General features: G+C 41.9%; 1 protein-coding gene across 1 annotated transcript; it reads left to right on the plus strand.

Moving 5' to 3' along the window:
• The first annotated feature begins 19,787 nt into the window (after positions 1-19,787).
• On the plus strand, positions 19,788-25,088 carry TM4SF4 (transmembrane 4 L six family member 4). The gene is made up of 5 exons (XM_032698474.1): positions 19,788-20,224; positions 20,464-20,553; positions 21,621-21,754; positions 24,461-24,650; positions 24,864-25,088. Exons 1-5 carry the CDS (start codon positions 20,051-20,053, stop codon positions 24,879-24,881), a joined length of 606 nt encoding a protein of 201 aa, XP_032554365.1. The 5' UTR covers positions 19,788-20,050; the 3' UTR covers positions 24,882-25,088.
• The last annotated feature ends 202 nt before the right edge of the window (positions 25,089-25,290 follow it).

A 25,290-nucleotide genomic window follows, 5' to 3' on the forward strand; every position in this document is an offset into this window, starting at 1 on the left:
GGTTCTGCTGTGCTCGCTCGTGCGTCGCTGCCTCCCATGACCTCAGCTCTCAAATCTTCCACAGCAGCTCCTGAAATACCATTTTCAGGTGACAGGCACCTGCCTACGGCAGAAGACGACAATGCTCAGTAACAGCCCCTGGTGGCACAGCAGCAAAGGCACAAGGCACTTTGCAGCAACAGCAACTGAACTAAGGCATCATGCCCTCCCAGTCAAATCTGAAGGCTTTGGCAGAGCCGGATTTGGTTTGTGTACTGGTTCCAAAAGAGAGCTCTTCCAATAAGAGACTTATAAATGGTAAGGTAAAAAGGGAAGTAAACCAGCTTTCTTTTTTTAACAGATCTTCACAGCAGACAAGTAGTCCCGCTCTTGACTCGCCATAAGCACAAAGTCAGAGGAAACAAAAGAAAAATACTGGAAGTTTCCACTAAAGGTGAGGACAAAAAACCCAACAACCTGACAAACCAAAACACCACAACCCCTCCCTAGTGTCTGCGCTGAGTCACAGGGTAGTTTCCTCCATTGTCTGAGGAAACTGCAGCCACGTCAACAGTGGCACTTGCCTGTCAGGCCAAACACCTTGGGGTTTTCTGTGTTAACTCTCCATTAACTCCCAGGATTTCCATCAATTACACTCTGCCCTAAAATGGAGACATAGGCCTTACTAAAGGAGCACTACTTAGGGGCATACAAAGGGCTCAGGGAAAATTAAGATGTGGAACCATTACAATTACAAAGCCATTACAGCATTTTTCATAAGCAGACTTTGTAAGTGGGTTGCTGATTAATCCAGCCTATGATTAACCTGCAATGAATATAAAAAGATTATCACAACAGAAATGAGTTTCCACCCAATTTTCATTATTAATTATTAATTCATTATTAATTACTAAACTGTTCTTAACTGATGAGTTTTCTCACTCTTACCTTACGACTGTCTCCCCCATCCCATCGAGGGGGAAGTGAGCAAGTGGCTGTGTGGGGCTGAGCTGTCAGCTGGGGTTAAACCATGACAAGCTTCTAAACAGTATGTTGCTAAGTAACACACACAACAAGATTCTATTAAAGTTTATCATTAGTAACTTGGTCTTGATAATTCTGGGATTCTGAATGAATAAATGTTGCCAAGGCAGAATTTGGATTTTGTTTTTAATTAGTTAAGATTATAAAACAGTAATCCAAGAAACATAAGACATTTCTACTTTTCTGTCAAAATAAAATGAAGATCTAGAGCTTACAAGCTCATTTTGGGAAGAACTCAAAGGTCTTCCTTAACACGGTAAATTATGTTTCCAAAGAGCAAAAAGAAAAGTAATCACCACTGGTTACAGACGAGTTCTATACGTAGGGATTACAGGGTACACAGATGTCAGGGCTGTGTAACCTTGCACTGCTAATGGAGTCACTTTATCTTAGTGATAAGGGTGTCACAGTAGGTTAGAAGTCGTGGGAGACACTTTTGTCTTTCTTTGCCTTAAAGAAAAAAGGCTCGAGTATGACCACAGCATCCCAAGAATACTTCACCAACGCTGCATTTGCATAGCTGTGCACGGACACAAGGCTGACCTGCTGAGGCTGGTGAAGATGTGCAACACCCTCACCTCCTGGACCAGGCCAACACACGTCTGTCAGCCTGTCCTGCCCTGGAATCTCACATGTGCTCTGCAGAACGAGAAAACAGGCAGAAGAGGCTGAAACTCCACTGCTGTTCTCCTGTTGCACAAAGAAGGCTTTGTGTGAAACAAAAATGATTTCCTTTAGTGAGGCAGAGCTTAACAAGAACAGAAAATACGTATTTTTAAACATCTGTAGGAGTAGTACAGCTTGGACTCTCTGATCCTCTTCTTTAAGAGTCTTCACGCATACTAGAACATGTTTATTGAAAATACTTCCTCACTTGCAGTGTAAGTCCTCAGCCATCTGGAACCAGTCCTGTTCCAAAGCCCATGCACTTGCACTTGAGTAGAGAGCAGGCACTGCCATGAGGATCCACCACAGTAAATGATCTCAGTTCTAATGGGAAGACATTTTCAGAACCAGATTTCCTACTGCTCTGAAATGCAGAAAATAAAACTTAGCACCCATAAAAATTCTTTCTCAATTAAAAATAAACCACTATATACCTATAAGATATAACTCACTCCATCTTTTTGTCCTATTGGAACCAGAGGGTATATTCATATAGGCAAGTGACAAAAATAGGATCCTAATCCATGCTCACTTCAGTAAAGCAAAAGGCTGTATTAGGCTAGACGCCTCATACTAGTACAAAACAGGAGGAAATTTAAGGAATGTAACTCTAAATTTGTAGTATAAACCATGAGGAAGTGGCCTCAAATTGTGCCAAGGGAGGTTTAGATGAGATATTAGGAAAAATTTCTTCATCAGAAGGTTTGTCAAGGCCTGGCACAGGCTGCCTGCGGCAGTGGTGGGGTCACCATCCATGAAGGGATTTAAAAGCCGTGTGGATCTGGGACTTGGAGACATGGGTTAGTTGTGGCCTTGGCAGTGCTGGGGAAATGGTTGGACTCGATGGTCTGAGAGGGCTTTTCCAATCTAAATGAATCCATGATTCTGTGATAATCTGATACAACTGAGACACACCAAGCTTTAGATGGACACTGAAATTATAGATGTTAGCCTATGAAAGACAAAGTACTGGATGGAGCCAAAGTCCTCTTATAGTCATGTAATGCCTATATCCATAAGACATTTCAACTTTATAACTAGTAATTGGTTAAGTTCAAACACAATCCTGCCAATAAATTAAAGTAAACACATCTATCTAAAGTACACAAAACCAGACTAACACAGCCTGGTACTTACACACATGGGAATTTCTACCTCTGCACTGTGCTTATGGATTTTCTTATGTTCCTTCAGTAAGGCTGTCACTGTACAAAACATTAAGATGACTTTTAGCTCCAAGGTCTTATTAAGCATGGACCTTACTGTATTGAAACCTGACTACAAACCCCATCAGACTCCAATATTTCATTTCTGCCCTTCAAACACACTAATGAAACAAAACCATTAAATAGACAGACCAGTGCTGACAGCCAGCTGGTTGGGAAGCAGAGCCACATGGAGGGGATTTGGAGAGCTTCATCTGCAGGGTCCACCTTCCACACTCTGCTCCACACACATTGGTACAGTTTCTGTGATGCTGAGCCCTCAGCTTGGGACAGAAATTCTGGGCCTGAACATCCGCCCCAGAAAGCAGAGGAGCTCTTGGCAGAGCTGCAGTCATCTGTGGTTGAAGGCAGGTCCACTCCTCTCCCCGCTGCCCAAGGGAGAGACGGCAGGTGGGATGCTCTTGGTACTGCAGGTGCTGCCCTGACAGAGATCAGTTCTGAGCAAAGCAGCTGCCAAGAGGCACCTACAGACACAGAGGTGTGATAACTCCAGGCTGTGCCAGAGCATCCCTGTGCTGACTGAGAGCTGAGGTGTAAGCCATATTTTTCTCATTTTCTACTGGTCTCTGACTATCCAAGCAAAATTTTTAGTGTTACTGTAAGGTAAGAGGAAAATAACATGTAGCCATTATGCAGTCATTTTTTAATTGAATACTTTCAAGCCTTTTGCTTAAAATTAGATTAAGACATTGGTGCGCCTCTTCCATTTCTATACCTTTTAGTTGATTTAAAATATGCAGACTAGTTGTTTCTAATAGGTCTTTACTGCTTTACTACTTTATCAATTGTTATATGCTTTTTGCAACTACTTTAATTTTTTTTTAAGTAGCACATGGATATACCTGGACTAATATTATAAAAACCCTAGAGCTAGTGTTATAGAAACAAACAATTTTTGAGCCAAGTTATTTTTCAGAGACTTATGTCAAAGTAAATAATTGAGAGAAGTCTTACAACCATCGTATGTCCAGAGGCAGATTAAAATCTCCAGTGACAGAATTCCTCCTCATACTACAGAGCATGCAAGGGAAGAGAAAATACTTTTAAAAGTTAATCAGCTGAGAACACTCCTTAGCATCTGATCTGGGCAGGCTGGTTTCCTAGGTGCCCAGCCTAGGTGCCCAGATCAGCACAGACTGAGATTGCATCAGTGAAGCTGAGTTCCACAGCTCAGCCAGCACATGCAGAGTCAGCTGTGTTATGATCCATATATGAAAGCAGCAGCAGCAAAGGTACAATTGCATTACATTTACCACACTTTTTAATGTGTCCTGTGTTACTGCATAGTAAAGAGCACTGTGTATCCACACATTATTCACATAACTTAAGTATTAATTTCATCATTTTGTTCACAGCACTGTGCAGTGGTTAGCAATGAGAAATTCTGAAATGGTATAAAGTTGTTTATAAAAATCAGTTAAATCAGACTGTAGATTTTCTTTGAAGTTTATATTGTAGTTTGCAAAACATAATATTTTCAACATGAAAATGAAAACGGCTTCATAGTAAGAACCTCTCTCCAATTAAACCACACTTTGATTAGTAGTAGAAAACTATTCATTGTACAGTTTACTTGAAGTCTTGCCTTTGACTAGGCATCAAGGAAGACTTCTCCTGAACTGCAAATGGCTGGAAATTTTTATGGATTCATTTTTCTGTGTCTGAGTCAGACTTTCAGAGTTGGTCAGATTTGAAAAACAAACACATGCTTCTGAAACCTCTCACTAGATATAAAAGCCATACCTTTAACATTAGAACTCTCCAAAATGTTTAGGGTCAAAGCTGTGATTCTTTCTCCACTTGCAGGCATCTCACAAACATTCACACATTACAGGGAGGTAAAAAAGTTTTTTCTCCCTCCTTTAAACAACAAAAAGCATTATTAAAAATTTATATTAAAACCATCAAAGAGTGAAGATATTTCTTCATAACACAAACTCCCAACAGTCTTTCCCCATTTCTCTAACTCAATCTTTTAGAATAAGATATAAGCATTATAAATTAGCACAGTGTTCTGCAGCAGGAAGCCTATCTGCTGCCCAATCCAATGTAAGAAAGTGCTAATAGTGTCATTATTGCTACATAGGGGGAAGTCTTGCTGCTTCACGCAGAAAAGATTACAACTGCAGATAAGTTACAGAAGGGCATTTTTCATAACGCAGTTGAAGGTTACTTAACATGTAACAGTCAAAATGACTCATGAGAAACATGTAAAAAGCATGAAAAGCCTGGTTTTTGCCTTCAGCACAGGATCTATAAGCTACCTGTCAAAGCAAAAGCCTGGAGCACCAGTCTTGCTTGCTCGTAAGAGGACATCAGTAGAAGCAAGGGACCCTGTAAATCCTGCCAAATATACTTGTATCTGAACCTCTGTTTTGAGGGACAACTGCTACCCTAGTCCTGAGTGCCAGGACACAGCTCCTTGGGCCCCTGCTACTGTTCTGCTGCAGCCAGGGGCCTCTCAAAACCTTTTGCTATTCAAGGTTGCACATAAGAAGGCAGCAGGACGAGCACGACCTGTCTACTGATAAGGGGTTTGACATGGAATAAGAAATTTGGTTTAACGTGTTGTCAGGTCAACGAAGGCCTGCGACTTTCCTCGTGTTGGGGAGGCATTTTAATAATCTGTTGTTAAGAACTGGGCATGTCAACTCTTTCTACATCTGTGTCCCAAAAGCAGTGATGATTGCTCCACTTTTAAAATGTGCCTCTGTACATTAATTTGCCACAATCTCCAAAATTCTCCTCTTTCCTTTGACAGGATCAAGGCATGGCCCACTCCTCCTCCTGGCCAACATTGTACTCAAGAAGCCAGCTAAATCCATCCCACTGGAATTCTCAGAGGAATTCCCTCTCCCTGCCTCAAGGTAGCCACAGCTCTAGCACAGGCACTCGCAGCAGCTGCTGAAAGTCAGTGCCAGTTCCAAGGTGCCTTTGCAGGTCTCACCACAGACCATGTCAGATCAAGCACTTCCCATTTGTCTTCCAGCATACATCATCCTGACACCAAGCTAACCGAAATTATTTTGCTAAGTCTACAAGAATTTAGTGAAGCTCTGTGTTTGCTCCCAGAGCTGCTATGTATCTGGATGTTTTGGTTCTAGTATTGCTCAGCACAGGAATTTTCCTGCTTTGAAAACAGTAAATTCAGTTGCCCAACAGGTAGCCCATTACACCCAAGAGTTGTTCAACTTCGACACAACTCCCATGGATGTAATTAAAAAAGTTTCCTTGAGTAAAGGCTACAGGCACGGGTGTGCATGTAGCCAAGTATTTCAAAAAAGTCTGTGTAAGCCATGCTGTGGACTTCTGCTTCTTTCTAAAAATATTTCTTAGTAAGCAATGGGTGTGCCACTGAATGAATGACTAATAACTTTTTCCTGTGAGCCCTGGAACAGACGGAATGCTTGTCCTTGTGTTACAGGATACAGTGTCTAAGAGGCAGGTGTGCAGAGTACGCTGACCTGCCCGCTAAGACAATGCAAGCAATAGCCTCTAATAAAATCCTTCCCTTTTCCTATACTTCTTGCAGCCCTACTATCATTATACAGCTTCGCTATAAAACAGAACTATTCAAGATTTCAGAAGTATGAGGAATATTAGAAAGTTTAACTAGGCAAAACTCAAATATCCAATCAGCAAGAAATTAAAAATGCAATTTTGCTTTTCCAAGCATAATACTTACAAGGCATACCTATATAGAATCATAGAATCAGCCGGGTTGGAAAGGACCTCTGAGATCATCAAGTCCAACCCTTGATCCACTACTGCTGTGGTTACTAGTGCCACATCCAGTCTCATATCCATAGATATGATCATATCTACACCTTTGGACTACAAGTATTCCAACTGAAAAATAACTTGGGATCAAACTCTGTGTGTATCATACGCCCTAGAATATTATGTAGAACTAAAAGTATTACTGTATTTTTTGTGAGTTTTTTCTCATTATTGTTACTACATTGTAACGACTGTTTTGCATGTAGCAGAAATGCATTTTGTCAGGGATGATTGGAACAGCCAAAAAAACCAGAGATCACTTCTTTAAAAGTCTTTATCTTAACATTCCTACATTTGTTACTTTTTAAAGACTAGCAGAACTGGTGAAAACACCTGTCTCCACTTCATTATGGATATCACCAAAATGCACCACCACTAAGAAAGCATCGTTTCTGTGGTCTGCCAGCAGTATTAAGATGATCTCTTGTTTTGAACTGGGAAATAACCACTGAGTACGGACCACCAACACTGGCAGCAAATTTCTCATTATTTGAATCTAAAAAGCTCAGTCCAGTGCATTCCTGCACTGCTTCTAGCACAACACAGCTGAATAAGCACATGGATCCCTCAGTGATTTCTATGGGCTCCACAAGGGAGAAGTCAGAGCAGACACGCAATGTCATCTAACAAGTCAAAGCTTCAGACAGAAAGTAACCACCTGAGCTTGTCCTGAAAAGCATCAGGCCAGAAGTGCAGTGTTTTCAGAGGGAAAACAGAATGCTCCCGTGTGAGCAGCACAGCACGGGGACTGCACAGAAACAGTGAAGGAATGCCGAGCTAGACTAAGTACCGAGCAGTTCATAACACCGCTAACTGCAGAGGAAGATCTCTGCATGAGGGCTACATGTGTTTCTTGAAAAGACATACAACCACTGCAATTGCTGTTCATGGTGAAAGTTGCAGCTCACACATCAAACTCAACTAATTATCAACTACTGTATTGTGACTTTCAGCACCTTGAATTTTAGATCCCTTACTCTGTTGCCTAAGTAGAAATTAGAAATAGAAAAAACCATGTGCCTCAGTGACTTCCATTTGAAGACAGAAAAAAACCTGAGAAAAGTATGCCATTGAAAAGCAGGAGTTTTGACAAAGTCAAAGTGTAGATCTGCTGTGTCTGGGAGCAACTGGTTCTACCTGCAAGCAACCTCTCTACCTGTGGCTCTGAAACAGCTATCCAGCCAGAACTTCTGCTCTTGAATGCTGGAGAAATGGCAATTTTATCTCATGTACCTGCACATATAAAAGGGCTTAGCACATTTCAGACTCATAGGATGAGCTCTCAAAATCATGGCTAGGCTTCGCAAACGAAGATTTGGGAAGGGTTCTATCCATGTTTGTTGCAAGCGCGCTGGTCTATCTCGTATAGGATGAGCTCTACACTCTAATTAAAGAGACTGGGTCAGCCAAAAAAGAATACAAAGATGAAGCTGGTAATAAAGACTTCACTGTATTAAGAGGACACTTCATGTAGCAAGTCAGGTAGCTTTGAGTTAGTATTGATAAGTATATCGCAAGAGTACCCAGTAGTTTTACTCAAAAAGGCAAGGGTGTGACAACAGCTGAAGCCCTTGGACAAGGTCATACAGTAATGACCATCAGAGGAGCCAAGGAGAATCCTGTCAGGCCCCTTAAGCACAACCTGGATACATAATGACACATACTGGCGATGATCTAGAAGAACCTACTTTGCTATAACCAAACTGTAAAGTATACTGAGGTTTTGAAATACATTCACCATTTTAAAAAAGATTTTAATCCCCACTCCAGAAGAGCAAGATGCCTGGTTAAATTTGCTCTAAGTGATGTAAGGATTAGCTACCAACAGGTTGACAAACATACAGCAATAAAATCAATTCACACACATTGAACTTGAAAAGAGACACTATTAAAACAGACTATTAGTACCACATATGTAAGCCCATTCTTAGTTCCTAAAGTCACTCCAGACTGCTAGTAGTCCAAAAGTGAAAGCTGAAACAGAGAGATACCTCAAAAAGAATTTAAGAAAAACAATTTGCACTGAATATATCAAGGGATTTCTCTTGTCAACAAGAGCTTGGTGCACCCCAGCCCACCACTGCAGCCCCCAACAGTAAACTCCCTATATTCTCTTGGGTCTCATTCACACTCACTTTAAAGGAGTTGAATTCCATCAAGGACAGAAACATCCTCCTTACTAAGGATCTTGTTAATCAAGCCAGATTCAGACCACCTGAACAGAACAAGCTGCAGCCAGCATTGCCTTGTTTTATCTTGAACTCACAGAGACTAAGTGAATAAGGTTGGAAAAAGTTCTCTTAATGAAAATAGATATCCATAAAACTCACTGACTACTTAGTAATGTCACTGCGGGGAGGTGCCCAATACCACAAGTTAGCTTCACAGTCTCAAGATGCAATTTAAACACTTGACTTAAACTGATCTAACTGAAAATTGTTGCTAGAGATTCAGTCCCATTCTCTACTTGCAGCCAAATACTTTTGCTTCTTCGCTAATATTGGTCCTGGCATTCCTGCAGCCTTGCTTGGACTGTATCACAGAACTAACATGAATGAAAACTAGCCCGGGGTGGAAACTACAAATTGCTCATTTTCAGCCAGATCAGCCCATCAGTCCTGTGCACAGGGGAATGGCTCTGCTGCCAAGGAGCCAGTACCAGGCCCCCTCCCCTCAATGCTGGTGGAAGGCCCAGGTGGACACGGGCCAGGGAGGCCCAGCACTGCCACCCAGGCCATCGGCACGCGAGCCCTGCAGGGGCAGCCAGGGTGCTCCTCCCTGCCAAAAACATGCCTTCTGTCCTCTCGGTGAAGTACCGAAAACACAACAAAGGGAGCAGGGTGAAACACTGCAGAGGCTTAACTAACTGCCAGAGAGGACAAGTCTGTACATCGTTGTGGTGTTTTTTCAGATCCCTGTTCCTGCAGCTCTGCCCCAGTGTCTCACTTGCAGAGAGGGGACACTGTGCCACGCAGGGGACACAGGTACAGCCAGGAGGCAGCTGCAGGGGCAGAGCCATGGCCGGGGGATGTGGCAGCAGAATGCAGCCCATCTCAAGAGTGCAGCTGACCTTGGCACTGACTACATAAGGAGATGGTGGAAAAGACAGCTTAAGAGGCAGACAAGAAAGAAAGGAAGCAAGAACTCTTAAGAGCTGCCACAGTCTCTGGGCCTTGGACCAGCTTCAAAAAGCTCAGTATATTTTTCAGAATGAGATACAGATAACTAACTAGAATGATTTCTACTTTTTTCACTCAATCTATTTGTAGCTTTTTGCTAATCACTATGAATAAGACCGGAATTAGGCTCTTGGACTCTGAATGTTTGCACTGTTAGGATCCACTGTAGCCCTTACACAAAGACAGCAGTTCACCTTTGAGGTCACACAGCCTGCTTAATCCCAGATCCCTGGAGTTAATGCAGGAGATGCATTATCTGTCAAAACAATATGGGAGTGTACTGAAAGGAACAGGGTACAGCCTGGTACCGTACCATTAAATATTAACACAAGCGATAACTAATCTACTCAAGGTGAGTCAACTCTGACCACAGTTTTAACCATTTACCAAAAAAAAAAAAAAAAATCAAGACTAAGCACATAAATTGTTGTAAGACATACTACATTATAGGTTTTTGAGAAAAGATATATGTGAAAAAGATCCAAATTTTATTTTGCAGTTTGGGAAACAAAAAGAAAAAAAATTTGTAACCAACCCTTAGCTTGTAGTTCTTCGAGTTTCACACAACCCAGTGTTTTGCATTGAAACTGGATTACTTCCATGTCTTCAGAAAACAAAGTAAACCACTAACCCATGCATGATATATCTCCAACATAAACTGCATCCTGTCTCTCTAGGCCTTCCAACTGCATGATAGCCAACATCAAATTTGAAGCAGAAATAGGAGCAAGAGGGTTTTTTAGAGAATAGATCAAGAGGTACCTAGCTCTAGTCCTGCTCCTAAACACAATAAAAATCCACAGCAGAAAGAAAGAAAACAAAAGAGCACTGCATTATGTTCCCTGTAGCTGAGATTCTGTATGTGCTTTTAGTCTGGATGAACTAGCACTATCAACAGGCTCACTCTCAATTATGTGTTTACTTTTGCTGACATTTGGTTCTCAGCAACCCGTAACATTACATTCCCTACACAACAAGGTTAAGTGCCTATATTTATCTGTTCATGATATGGAAATTTATTGTAGTTGCCCACTTAAGACTACACAGAAAGGCCTATCTTCCACTCACTTCAGTCTTACAGTTACTGAAACGAAGTTATCCGGGAAGCAGAAAGTGTTGCCATGGAAATAAAACCAATTTAGCAGAGGCTGCTGTAAAACCTCCATTAATTAACCTATTTATGGTAAAGCCATTTTTCCTCTCATCAAATGTAGTTGGTATCATTTCAATGACACAAGAAAAATACAGCTGCTCTTCTCTTCTTGTGTATTCCATGCTTTAGTGAGAAATGCATCAGCAGACAGTCTTACACCACATTTTCATAAGTCATGATAGAGTTTAAACTGAAGTGGTGAAAAGGAATTCATGATTTGTGTCAACTTTGAGCACACAAGGTCCATCTATAAAACTGTATGTAAACTGTTCCTGACAAAAGCAGTTAACATTTGTCTTACATGTTTTGAAACAAAAAGATATGATTTAAAAGATAAGTTTAAAATTTGTTTTCACTTCTGAAATCCAGACTGCCAAAATTTTTTGGAAAAGCATAATGTGAATGTCTTCAATCACTATGTTGACAAAATGAAATGGTCCATGTAAATCTCAGAAAATAAAAGCAACTTTAAACTATGGAGTATAATAAAAAACAAATCTGTGAAATAGTTAACATACTCAAACTGCACTTGACAGGATACTGCCACACTATACTTAAAAAGCATATCAGCTTTCAGTGATGGAGGAACAGCTAATTCAGTTTCAAATTGGGACTAACTTTGTCTGCAAAACAAATAGGAAGTGTAACTAAAAGAGGGGATAGCTAGAATATCCTTATGTTCAGTAACAATTCAGCAACAGAGTCCTGTGTAAAGAGATACTGCATAGTGACAATGACAAGAATTATGCTGTAAGGAGGGACACGGCACACCCAGAGGCAAGATTTCCAGTGCTAAGGATCATTTGGAGCCTAATGTAGATACTGTAACCAGCAGTATAATTCTAGTCCTAGCCTGGCAAATTTGATAACAACTGATCCATAATTACCAGGCACAAACAGTGTTTAATACAAAACAGTTGCCTTGGACCATCTGGATGTCTATTTACAGAGCAACCAATTTGTTGCTGTACCTAATGCAGATTTCATGATTGCAAAGTGATGCAGTGGAGGGTGAGGGAGCAAGATGGAAAATGCACCCCCACTCCTGTGGATGCTCCAGACATAGGAACAGGGTAAGCTCCCAAAGCTGCAGCAGCACAGGAAGAACTGAGGTGTAGGGGATGCCCTGTCCTCCCTCCAAAACTCTAGCTAAGAAATCCAAGCTAAAAAAAAGGCACTAATAGTCTGATAACAGGCATAGCATGTCATGTCCTTGCTCCATGGGCTTTTCTTTGGATAGCATGGGGCTGTCAATAAACAACATACAATTCACAACAACACAAATCTTTACACATTTTCAACTGGATCCTGAAAAGAATACAAACTTTCATAGAATTGGTTGAAAATTAGACTTGTCATTGCATGATCTCTCTCCATTTTTAATTTATTTGTTAACTGAGAAATCAATGAACTACTACAACAGTGCAAAGGCAAACTGCTCAGCCTCAGCTCTCCATTACAGCAGTGACTGGGGAATAAATCCACTGCCGGCAAGGCCACTAACACGTAGTCACATATTGCCCACAAGGATGAGCCCTCCACGAGCATATGGAGCCTCATGCTGACAACAGGAATACAGGGACTGCAAGGTCAAGCCACCAACAATTTGAGCATGTTGGGCAAAATAATGCCATTTTAATTGTGGATGAAGAAGGATTTTGGTAAGATAATTCACTTCTTCTCTAGCAAGGTTTCCCACAGAATTCTGTAGGAACCATGGATATGTACAGGGTAGGCTACTAGATTCTTAATGTATTAACTAAAAACTAAATGTTTTACTTATTTTGGAAAAACAAAGAAAAAGTCACAATTGTGAGTTCTAGGCACAGCTTAAAACCCAATCATCTGCTTCCTTTAGAACTTCGTTGTTATCAGAGGAGCTCAGCATAGAAGAAAATACTATTCAGTCATGAAAATCTCTCTTTTGAATAGAATTACAGCATGAGGATAGCAAAACAAACAACTGAAGAGGAAATAAATTATAAACATGGACTCTGACCCCATTCTTAACAAACGTCCTGTGAAATCAGCATGGGAGATGAACTAGCCAGCTGGAAGCATGTTTGTAGTTATGAGTAAGATAACTATGAGGCATTAAACATCCCAGTCTCACACCAGATGGACTAAAGAGAGTGCAGTATACAACAGCATTCTTTTTGCCAATCAAAAGCAGTACAGAATTGTGTGTGAGTACATGAGACATACAGATTGGAATGAGCCACCACAGCCCTTAAATTTGAACAACTTCAAAACCATAACAGTCTTTCAGATTTGATCCAAAATGGAAACAGGAATTATCCAACTCTACTTCCACATAAAAGACAGCCTTCCTGCCTTTCTTCATTCTGCCTCCCTACACATGCCTTAAGGCAGACATATCTCTTACAGAAGGATGGGCAGGAGAAGCATAAGAGACAATAGGCCACAATTGTGTCATTTCCACGGAGCACATGGACAACACAAATGGAGGATATAAAGCCAAGAAGCAGAGATGAAACTAGATAGGCTTGGTTTGATGGATGTGCAGCTCACATCTCCTCATTTACCACAGGAGCCAACATACAGGGAAAGCTGTTTATCAGCAACATAAGCAAGCTGCAGAAACCAAGAGCTTGGGTTCTCCTCTGCTCCCATCTCCTCCAAGTCTTGAAAAAAAGACGGGAAACAAGTGTTCTCTTCTAGGGTGAAAGCAAAGCAACTCCATATAAGTTTGCAGCATTATTCCTGCTTTACATTTGGGGGCAAAATTTGTCACCTAGATAAGGTGAATTAATGAATTCACAGGAGGATTTTCCTCTCACTTGCACTGGTATGTAGCGAGGGATAAGAATGCCCAGGCTTTATCTCAGGCACCTACCTTCCCTTAAGGCCATGCGTGCACTTGATGTTTGCACCACAGTAAAGACAGAAGCAATCTCCACCTGCACCAGCACTGAGGGTTCAGTGACAGGGGGGGCAGCTATGTGCTTCAGGTTGTAGCCAAGATCTCACTCAAGCAACAGTCATTTCAATTTCTTATGTTTTCAAAAGCTTTAGAGACCTTGTACAAATGTTACTTACAACTGAAATTTTCTTGTTTCTTTCACTGCTAGAAAATGAAACTAAAAGCAGACCAAACCATGAAAAGCACTGGTTTTTTTGAGAGGATAATACACATGGAGGCACACTGTGTATCACTGTACTCTTCAGAAACACTGAAACAGGATGAACGCTACGAGGCTCTGAAGACATATAAGTGAGTGACAAATAGTCACTTTGAGAAAGAAGTTATAGGAAAGCAAGCACAGTGATAGCATCCTGTGACACTTCCCTGCAAGGCAGCAGAACCAGTTCATCTACTGGAAAAATAAAAGCATCTGGTAAAAACAGGAGGCAGATTCATTCGTTTCTCAAACTTGAAGAAACTGGCATGGTTTCCCAGGCATCTCCTGCTTGTTTGCCTGCTTTTGTAAAGTCAGGAGGAAGAAGAAAAACTAAACTATACTCAGCAAAAGAATGATTGTACCTGGTGGACAGCTGTGCACTTCAGCATGCGCTGCATAACCTCCGGAAATAACAATTTGTGGGACTTGGCAAAAACTCACAGCATAACAATAGAGTGCATACACCCCACAGAGAAATAAATAACAGGCAGCCCTAAAGGAAACAAGTCCTTTTTCTCCCATTTTGGAAAATACCTCAGGTTGAATTTTAGTTCTCAGTACTCATTATTAGAAGTACTTCAGTGGTGCTTAGATGGTCCACAACAATACTGAAGTTCCTCTGTTTTGTCCTACAGACATTGTAGTTTACAAAAAACGCAATTTTGACTAATACATAACAAAATGCCTTTTCTGCGAATGAACAAAAATAAGTATCATAAGACTTAAGACATGTAACAGGAAAAAAAAAGACATATTACATACACAGTTACATGATTTTTACTTACTTAAAAGTAATATAAATTAGAGAAGCATCAGAGATTGCTTAGAGGCCATATGCCTATTTGCTACTGTTGACAGTTACTTTTGGCCTCGTGGTTAGAGTATGCCTTGAGGAGAATGAAGAAAGGGGATTATTAAAAGCTTTACAGAATATGTTTCATATAGAAAAGGGCATTTGTTGCAAAGTTGGTGAACAGGCAGTGGGAGCAGCTAAAACAGAAACAGAACATTGACTGCAGAACAGTAAAACAGCAAAGAAGTATGAAGTTGAGTTACAGTAAAGCAGTAAAAGTCCAATTAGTAAAATAAATTTCTGTGTGAAAACATCATTAACTTATACATCTAACACCAATGGAAATCAAAACTTCATTTCAAATATTTTTCTCTAAAAAGAAAGGACTAGGCTATCAGATATCATAGTGATGTCACAGAATAAAACCTTTACTTGGAATAGTACATTAAAATTCGGGCTTCTTCATCTGACCTACTTCCATTCTCAAGAGAGGCAGAGCAATGTCCCACTCTAAGCTGGCAATTATCCACCTATAGCAGACAAGCATTCTAGGACCTAATAAGTTTTATCTTTCTTGGAAGCTGAAATCACATCTAAATCCTGACTACTGGCAGCAGAACTGCCTACACTGGACAGGAATCTGGGCTTGTTTTAGTTCTAACATGCCTTCCAGCCCACTTCTCCTAAACACTCTTCATCAGTATATGTGGCCTTTCTGTATTCACTGTGATGCCCGTGTGTCCCTTAAAACACTACCCAATGCAAGGTTCGTCCGTCATGAGCTCTTATCTGCACAGAAACATCAGGAGGAGATCTAAGGTCAAAAGATACGAGGGAAACACTGCACATTACCAGTCTGTCCTCAGAGTCTGGGGGAGTCTGGCATCTGGGGCAAGCCCATGTCACCTAGCTTTTCCTTAGGCATCTTCCCTTCTCTGCTCTAAGGTGCCTCCTACACAGCCAGTCCCCCAGGTCTGACAGAGGAGTCTGGGAATACGAAAGGGGATGAATTTCTCTCAAAGCTGTGTATATGGGTGTGATGATGACTTTTACTTGTGCACATACGCAGCTCCACTCTTTCAGCTTCTTGCCAATATACATTTCATATCCGTGCATGTCACAGGGAAAGAGTGGCTGAATCATCAGCAAGAGGAGCGGGGTCTGTCCCCTTAGTACACCCTGCTGTGTTCACTACACAGCTATCAGAGCTGGAGGGTTTTTTTGAGCTCTCCAAAGGAGAGCTTGTACTAAGACGATCTTTCACTGCAACAAAGAATTGGGTCACATGAAGGGAGATATTTTTCAGCTCATTCTTATCCACACTCTCTTCAAAGAAAAGGAACTTGGTCCACAGTTTACCAGCCTCTCTCCAGCCCTCAATGGAACTGTACAACACAAAGCAACTCTAACACCATGCTAAGTGTTTTAAGATGGATTTTATGCAGGAACTTCTGTATTTCTTGCTTGGTATCAGTGTGTCACCAGATACATAAAATATAAATATTACAAACACACACACAAATTTATTTGCAGCAGCAGAGGCTTGAACAGACCTGTTTTCCACTATGCTACTGTAAATCCCGTCTTATCCATAACTTTGTACTCAAACCCTCCCTGGCTCAGTTTAAGGGAGGATCAGTACTTGTCACAGAACCTTATGAAGCTCCAGATATCCAAACTACATTTCGAATATGGAAGCAGCTACACAAATCACAAGAGCAAGAACTCATGACCTTTGGTTGTAACTGTCTAATGAGTTCAGTAACTGACATAAAAATTGATCAAGACACACCTATCTACACACCTATTAATTAAAAATTAATAGAGACATCAAAATACAAAATTGGTAAGGTATTGTCACTGCTTACATCTTCCTGAAAGAACCAAAACTATCTGAGTGGCTTTCCATTCCTATTATTTTTCCAAAGGAAAAGATGTAATTTCATCTTTCTCTGCACAGCATAGGCTTTGTATGACTCAGGAGATAAGGAGAAGAGGAAACACCCTCCCATAGCACATCAGAAAGGAGTGCCTTCCATTGTGATACCACAATTGCTAGAAAAATGCTGTTCAACAGGACAGGATGACACAACACCCGCAGACCAGCACCACCCCAGTTATCAGCCCTCAGAGTCTCCAAGATGAAGCATTTATTCCATGACAAGGAATTATGGCTAATGCTTGACAATGGTCACTGGTTCTCCTCCCAGATAAATGGCCAGAGTTGGAAAACATGGGCTTAGAACAGAAGGGAAGAACTCTGCTTTTAGGGGAATCGGGTGCAAACCATTCAGTTTTTCTCTGGGAGAAAAACTTGAATCAATCTAAGTGGTGTTTTCCAGATCATGCTGGATGCCAGTTTGCCTTAAACCACCACACCTGCTGAGGAAAAAGTGTAACTTAAACCCTCACATAAAGGTTGGCAATAGTTTAAAAAGGCCATGCACAAATGAGTATAGTTGAACAGAGGGGCCTGTGGCCTTCAGTGGCACTGACAGTGTTGGAGAGTGGAGGAAGGGAAAGCACAGGAGTGCTGTGCTGTGAAAGCCTGGCAAGGACCTGGTGGAAGCATTTGCCTTTGAGCCACTTGCTGTGAATCAAGATGGCAGGGTGCTGGATGCAATACAGTTTAAAGCTTTCCCCCTTCTTGCAAGCCAGGATTCACAACTGCAAAAAAACCACATTCTAGTACAACAAAGAAGGGGAAAAAAGCCAAGTAAGATTTATGTTCCAGCTACAGCAAACATTTTCTCTGTGCTTGTTAACAGAGCCACTACAAGTGCGAGACAAATTACAGATGCTGAATAACAAACGGGAATGTCATGAAAGTTTAATGTATCAGGTGACACATGGAGAGTTTTCAGGTTCTGAAGCTTTGCCACAGAAGCAATAGCTGGTTGTCAAAAGCTATGAAAACTGCTTACATCGGCCCGACTGACATCCTACTGAACACCAGTGCTCTCAGGCAGGACTTTGTTTCTCTGTCTGCTCTTTGGTTGCAAAATAGGTGTTCTTCTTGGGATGAAATGTAAATTTACGAGAATGAGCCTTTCAAAATGCCCTCCTCAGTGGCCAGGCTCATGTTGCTGTTACACAGAAGGGACCAGAGGCCCCTCTCTCCTTTGGGGCCCAATCAATCAACAATCAGTGGCAATGCCTTTGTTGGTGTCTGCTCTGTGTGGAGGACAGGCAGGTCCCGTGCCCAGGTCAGGCATGACATGCAATGGGCAATGGGCAAGACAGCACACAGCTGGGACAGCACACAGGAGGGACATGACCAGGACAGCACACGGGCAGGACAGCACACGGCTGGGACAGAACACAGGAGGGACATGACCAGGACAGCACACGGGCAGGACAGCACACGGCTGGGACAGAACACAGGAGGGACATGACCAGGACAGCACACGGGCAGGACAGCACACGGCTGGGACAGAACACAGGAGGGACATGACCAGGACAGCACACGGGCAGGACAGCACACGGCTGGGACAGAACACAGGAGGGACATGACCAGGACAGCACACGGGCTGGACAGCACATGGCTGGGACAGCACACGGGCAGCTCCCAGCACTTGGCAGAGGCAGCTGCTCTGGCTGAGCAGTGTGGGATGCAAAGGGCCATGCTTTCTAAACGTGCACCAAACAGCGCGTGTCGTTCACGGACTCCAGCACTCCTAGCAAAAAGCCTAAGAGGGGATGAGACGAGGCAAGAAAAACAAACGCAGCCCCACTCCCAGAAAGTATTTGGTGAATTGTCAGCTACCAGCTTCTGTGCCAACAGCATAGAATGCATTGTGATTAGTGGGAATCTTCCAGTCCACTAGGAACCATCACTGTCACTGTCCAGGCTGTTCTGCTAGATCTGTGCTTCACACCAACATCCCCTTGACTCCATTTGTGTTGCATTATAAGCAAACATGAGAACTCACTCAAAATTCATCTAAATAAATACCTGAATAAACCCTTTTACAAAGTAAATTAGTGTGATTTCCTCAGAAATCATGGTCCACTCAGCACTAAAGACATGTCTGTTCCTAGGAGTGGTCCTCACAAAGAAACCATTCTCTGGTCTTCCTAATATATTAAAGAATGCATATCATTATTCATTTCTTACCATCATTTATTGAATAAGCCTAAGTATGTGTGATATGAAACATTCTCCTATGAAAGGGAAAAAAAAGTGTGAGTTATCCTAAAATGCAGCATATGCCATAATTTCAAAATACAATCTACAGAAAATACTTTGAGGTTTTGATTCATCTTCACCATATGACTTAATGTTTGGTGAAGAGGGCCTTTAAATCTTAGAGTATTTCTAATTCAGTCTTTCCTGCAAACAGTCTTCCATCCTGTAGCACAATTTCCAAAAATCACAAAATAGATATAAAATCAACCTTTTAATCCCAAATACAGAGAAACACATACCCTGTGACACAGTCCAATTGCCTAACAGCAATAAAATTGTGCTTCTCATCCTGCTGCAATCCAAGAACTTTTTCAGATTTGTGGATGTGTATCTTTATCAGTCTATAATTGCTCACCTTTGTATCAGCTAGTTTAGCTACTATTTCAATTACAGAACCATCTCATGACATGTAAGAACTTGGACTATGAGTATGTTATTAATATCAGCTGACTCATCATGCATTTTCATGTCAGTCTTCGCAAAGAAATATTTTATAGTATGAAAAAGTACCATGTGTCATAAAAATGACGATCCAGAACTAAGAGATACCTACCCATAACCTGAGCCCAGATTATGAAGTGTCTCAACCATTTTAGTAAAATATTAACAGAGGTTGTGGGTTGTTATAGTAAAATGAGAGGCTGCACTGAACGTAATTTCATTTATGGACGTTCAGAAAATTGACATCACGGCTGCAAGGACATATAAATAAGCAGCACAGGGCATGTTGGATCGACTGCAGGAACACTGACAGGAGCATTCTCAGCCCCTCTAACGGCACAGCAGAAACTGGATTTTGCAAAGGACACTGAGAAACTCCTTTTTATAAAGCAGTTCTGCGAACATCTGAGAGATTTTATTTTGCCTTCAATTGTGTTTGCAACATCTTTAAAGAAGCATGTGCACGGGAGGTTGTGCCAAGTGCCTGGGAACCGTTCTCATCCCCCTGGCTGTGCTCTGCACCCTCGCTAACATTTTGTTGTTTTTCCCTGGAGGAAAAGTGGCTCAAGACAATGCACACATTACAGATGAGGTCTGGTACTTCGGAGGGATCTTGGGATCCGGTGTATTGGTAAGTACATGAATTCAAACATTCTTACCATCTTCCACCCCCAGTCGTGACTTGCATTGTTGAATTTTCTCAGTACTGCAAATTCCTCTTTGATAAACAAATAAGTTATAAGTCATCCAACAGTTTGGCGATAAGTAACTTAATCTAGTGATAAGAAAAAAATACATAGAACTATTATATCTAAAAGAAGATGTAACTTGAATTAATCCCAATTCAAACTGTATTTCTGTTATTGGTAGATGATCTTCCCTGCCTTGGTATTTTTGGGCCTTCAGAATAATGATTGCTGTGGATGCTGTGGTAATCAGAGCTGTGGAAAGAGGTTTGCGGTAAGTGAAAGGAGACATGGCAAAGAAAGTAAAATTGTTACCGATATTATATATGTATCTCCCTCTCACAGTCACTGAGAGACCAGACAGACGCTGTCTCAAGTGTGGGACACACAGCCCTGCCATTTGTCTGAGTGCTGGGAAGTGGAAATAGCAGGCTGCAAAAATTGTATTATGCCTCTGATGTTGTGCCACAGGTACCACAAAGCAACAAGCTTTGTTGCTTTTTGCTGTCTCAAGATACTCATAGTTACTATCACAATTAAAACTAATTTCTTAAAGATCTGCACTGTTTTGTTTTGCAGAACATAACAGTTCTCTTTAGACATTTTGTGCTGGCAGTTTTAAAAATTACTCTGGCATTTGGGCACTACATTCCCAACTCACTGCAGACCAATACAATGGCTATAAGTGCTTCAGAATTCAAGCAGGGCATTAGTTTTTGCACGATTTAGTTACATATTAGTAAGTAAAAATGAAAATGCTGTAATAGAAAGCCAGAAAAATAAAGACATACTTTCCAATCCATCCCCATTGTACTAGAACTAGCACTGATAAGCACTTGTGAGGAGATAAAAGTATACTAACATGAAACCTGAAGGGAGACTTGGGAAGGAAAAATATAATTATTTGGTCCCATTGTGACCAGGATATCAAAGCTAACTTGTAAAGGGATAATGTAGATTTTTTTTAAATGCCCTGAGTTGTCCAAGGCTTCAGTCTTGCTTGTAATCTCCTGAGAAAGACACCGGCTGAAGGGGAAGGGGAGCCTGGACAGGCGGGCCCAGAGGGGAGCAGTGCCATCTGCTGCCAGCGCCCGGCCTGTCCTCCTCAGGTACGGCACATCAGCGCTGGGAAAGCTTTTCCATACCAATGCAGGTATGCTGCAAACCTATTACATATGCCTTACACATTATTATGCAACTGCAAACTAATATGTTTTAGCTGTTCAGGAGTTGACTATTTGATTGTTAACAGCTGAATTTAGGGAACTTACACTGACATGAATAGGATGCATTTCATTTTTTGAGTAAGAACAAAAATAACGTTATTTTTCTCTTCATCAGATGTTTTCCTCTATAATATTTGCCGCAGTTGGACTTCTGGGAGCTGGATACTGCTTTATTCTGTCAGCAGTGGCCCTAAACAAAGGCCCTAAATGTAACATTGGAGGCAGCTGGATCTACCCTTTCGTGGATGGGTAAGACAAGGCAAAAAGAAAAAAAGGATATTTTAAGTTTGTGACATGATTCAACTTCCAAATTCATTGTATAAAAATGGGAATTATACTGTTTGGTTAAAATACAGAAGCTCTTAGAACTGCCAGCAACACAGACCAACACTTCATAAGGCTCAAGAGCATGGATGTAAAGAACAGCAAGTACAATTAGAACTACTGAGTTTCAAAGGAGCCAGTAAAGAGAAATGAGCAGCCTCCTCCTAGGTTACTCTTGGCATGATAAGCAGTATAAGGGGATAAATTCCACCTAGATGAATAGAAGTGATATGTTAAGAGACACATCCCAGAGTCTCGAGGGAATTGGCTGATGCAGTTGCCAAGCCACTCTCCATCATATTTGAAAAGTCCTGGCAGTCAGGTGAAATCCCAGGTGACTGGAAAACAGGAAACATTGTCCCCATCTTTAAAAAGGGTAGAAAGGAGGACCTTGGGAATGACCGACTTGCCAGCCACCCCTGTGCCTGGGGAGATCATGGAACAGACCCTCCTGAAAGCTGTGCTGAGGCACATGGCAGACAGGGAGGTGATTTGGGATTTGATGGCTGAACTGTTAGATGGAGAAGTGGTTGGACAGTCGCATCCAGAGGGTAGTGGTCAACAGCTCAGAGTCCTGATGGACATCAGTGACAAGTGGTGTCCCTCAGGGGTCCCTACTGAGACCAGTGTTATTTAATATCTTCACTAATGACAAGGACAACAGGATCCCCTCAGCAAGTTTGTGGATGACACCAAGCTGAGTGGTGCAGGTGACATCTGAAGGACAGGGCCAACCAGAGGGGCCTGGACAAGCTCAAGAAGTGGGAATCTCATGAGGTTTAACAAGACCAAATGCAAGGTGCTGCACCAGGTCAGGGTGACTCTCGGTATCAGTCCAGGGATGAACAGACCAAGAGCAGCCCTGGGAGAACAGCTTGGGGGTGCTGGTGGGTGAGAGGCTGGACAAGCCCCGGCCGTGTGCGCTGGGAGCCCAGAAACTCCTCATGTGCTGGGCTGATCCCACAGCATGGGCAGCAGGGAAGGGGGGCATTTTGCCCCTCCACTCCCTCAGGTGAGACCCCACCTGCAGTGCTGCCTCCAGCTACGGGGTCCCCAGCACAGGAGGGACATTGACTTGTTGGTGCATGTCCAGAGCAGGCCACCAAGATGATTAGAGGGATGGAGAACCTCTCCTATGAGGAAAGACTGAGAGAACTGGGGTTGTTCAGCCTGGAGAAGGCTTTGGGGAAATGGAATTGTGGCCTTCCAGTATCTGAAGGGAGGTGACAAGATGGAGAGAGACGTTTTATAAGAGCATGTAGTGACAGGACAAGGGGGAATGGCTTCAAACTGAAAGAGAGCAGGTTTAGATCAGCTACTAGGAATAAATCCTTCCCTGTGAGAGTGGGGAGGCCCTGGCACAGGTTGCCCAGAGAAGCTGTGGCTGCCCCATCCCTGGATGTGTCCAAGGCCGGGCTGGATGGGGCTTGGAGCAACCTGGGCTAGTGGAAGGTGTCCCTGCCCATGGCAAGGGGGTGGGACAAAATGATCTTTAAAGTCCCTTCCAACCCAAACCATTCTGTGATTCTATGATTGGATTGAAACTTGATGGTATTCAAATAATTATTATCTATATGTCATTTTATCTTGGCTATGGCATTTGGAAGTTACCTGTTCCTCACACTTCTCAACTTAAACATGTTCACTGCCATGTATATTTATCACTTAACCCCAGCAATCTCACTGCTCAGGCTGAAGTCAAGACACATTCAACAGAAAACAAGACATGTTCAACAAAAATGAGCTGGCAGTGTTTCTTGCATAACACACTACTAAATTATAGTTCAGGTTAAAAAGAAAAAAAACCAAGAAAACAAGAAGTATAAAGGTGTATGATATACATTATTTGTACATGGGCCAACGAGGGCTGGAAACCAAGTCCCTTTGTCTCTTTCTGGGAGTCTTTGGAAAAACGTGCTCTGTTTCAAACATAGTTTTGGTTGCAGTCAAGAAATCACTTGACAAGATCACAAACAAAACAGCACTAACAATATGCAGAGGAAATATAGTAAGTAGTTATGCAGTTCACAATTAAATCAAAATGTGAAGGTAAAAATGATGGAAAATACTTTGACCTTTATTTTAGATGAGGCATGTTGAAGAGCAAAGGCTGTTCTTTTCAGCTTGGTGGGCAAGAGGCAACTTGTCTTGTAGCATTTGATGTTTTAGTTTTGGTAATTCAGTTGTTTTGATTTTATTTCAATGTACTTCCTTGTTCCCAACTGTAGTTTGAGGTAATGGATTGCATGCCCGACCACCCTTCCATCCCCAACAAAAAATGCTGTAATCAAGTAAAAACAGCAAAAACACCCCTGGCAAAACACTGGCACAGATAACACCTATTTGGCACACGCTTGACTATGATTTTTTCTTCCAAGAACACCAAATTGTTCAAATGTCTAAAAAACTTGTCTCCAATTGTTCTCTTCTGATGCCTTGTCTTTTCAAATCAATTGCTTCAACTGATCTAGAAACTAAACTGAAATCATGTTCTAGATACGTAGCACCAGCGTGGCAATGGAAATTCGTGCCAAAGCGAACAGAACCTCGGCCATGACACAACCTGTCAGCTGTGAGAGACCCCTCGCTCTGTGAGCTCACATTGTCTTCTTCCTGTTTGTTCTCCTGTAGGGATTATCTCACTGACCATTCATTGTGGAACAAGTGTCTGGCACCCGAAAATATTGTCGTATGGCACCTGACCCTCTTCTCCTTGCTGCTGATCATGAGTTTGATCCAGGGTGTGCTCTGTGGTATTCAGGTGGTGAATGGGCTGTTTGGAACCCTCTGTGGGGACTGCAAATGCTGTGGATGTTGTGGGGTGAGCAACTGATGGTTCTGTTATTTTGTGTACTGACCAGTTATATGTACATCGGACTAGCTGACAGTCCGAAAAACTAAACTAGCCTTCATCCAGTGCCACAATCATGTTTCCTAAAGTACAGCCAAAACTGTACACTGCTGCCACCGAGAAGTAATAAAATCCTTTCAAAGTCACAGCAACTAAATTACCTCCATGTTTTTATTCTTCCAGGGAGATGGAACTGTCTAAAGAATATGAATATTGCAGACAACCCTCCTCACCTTGGGAGATCCCTTCTGCAGCCCTCCACAGAGCAGCCCTGAGATGCACTGGCTCTGGCTAAGAAGATGAGAATGAAGGGCACTTCCCTTCACCAACATTATGAAGCCCTGACTCCCTTTCTAGCCTTCGTGAAACCCCTCATCGTGGAATAAAATGAGTGAAATTCAACTCTCACATTCATATTTATTTTTGTAAAACAGCTTCCATTTAAAAAGAGCCTAGTCTCTGGCAAAATACAATTTTGGGTTACAATTTCTATTCAGGTCAGTTACGTAGCTTGTAACTCCTCAAAGCTTCCAATCTACATGAGTGCAAATGCTATTTATTAATCTTTTTTGCAGAAGTTCAAGTTAGCTGTGTTTGGCATAGTGCTATG

Source organism: Chiroxiphia lanceolata, chromosome 10 (assembly GCF_009829145.1).
Source record: "Chiroxiphia lanceolata isolate bChiLan1 chromosome 10, bChiLan1.pri, whole genome shotgun sequence".
NCBI lineage: Eukaryota > Metazoa > Chordata > Aves > Passeriformes > Pipridae > Chiroxiphia > Chiroxiphia lanceolata.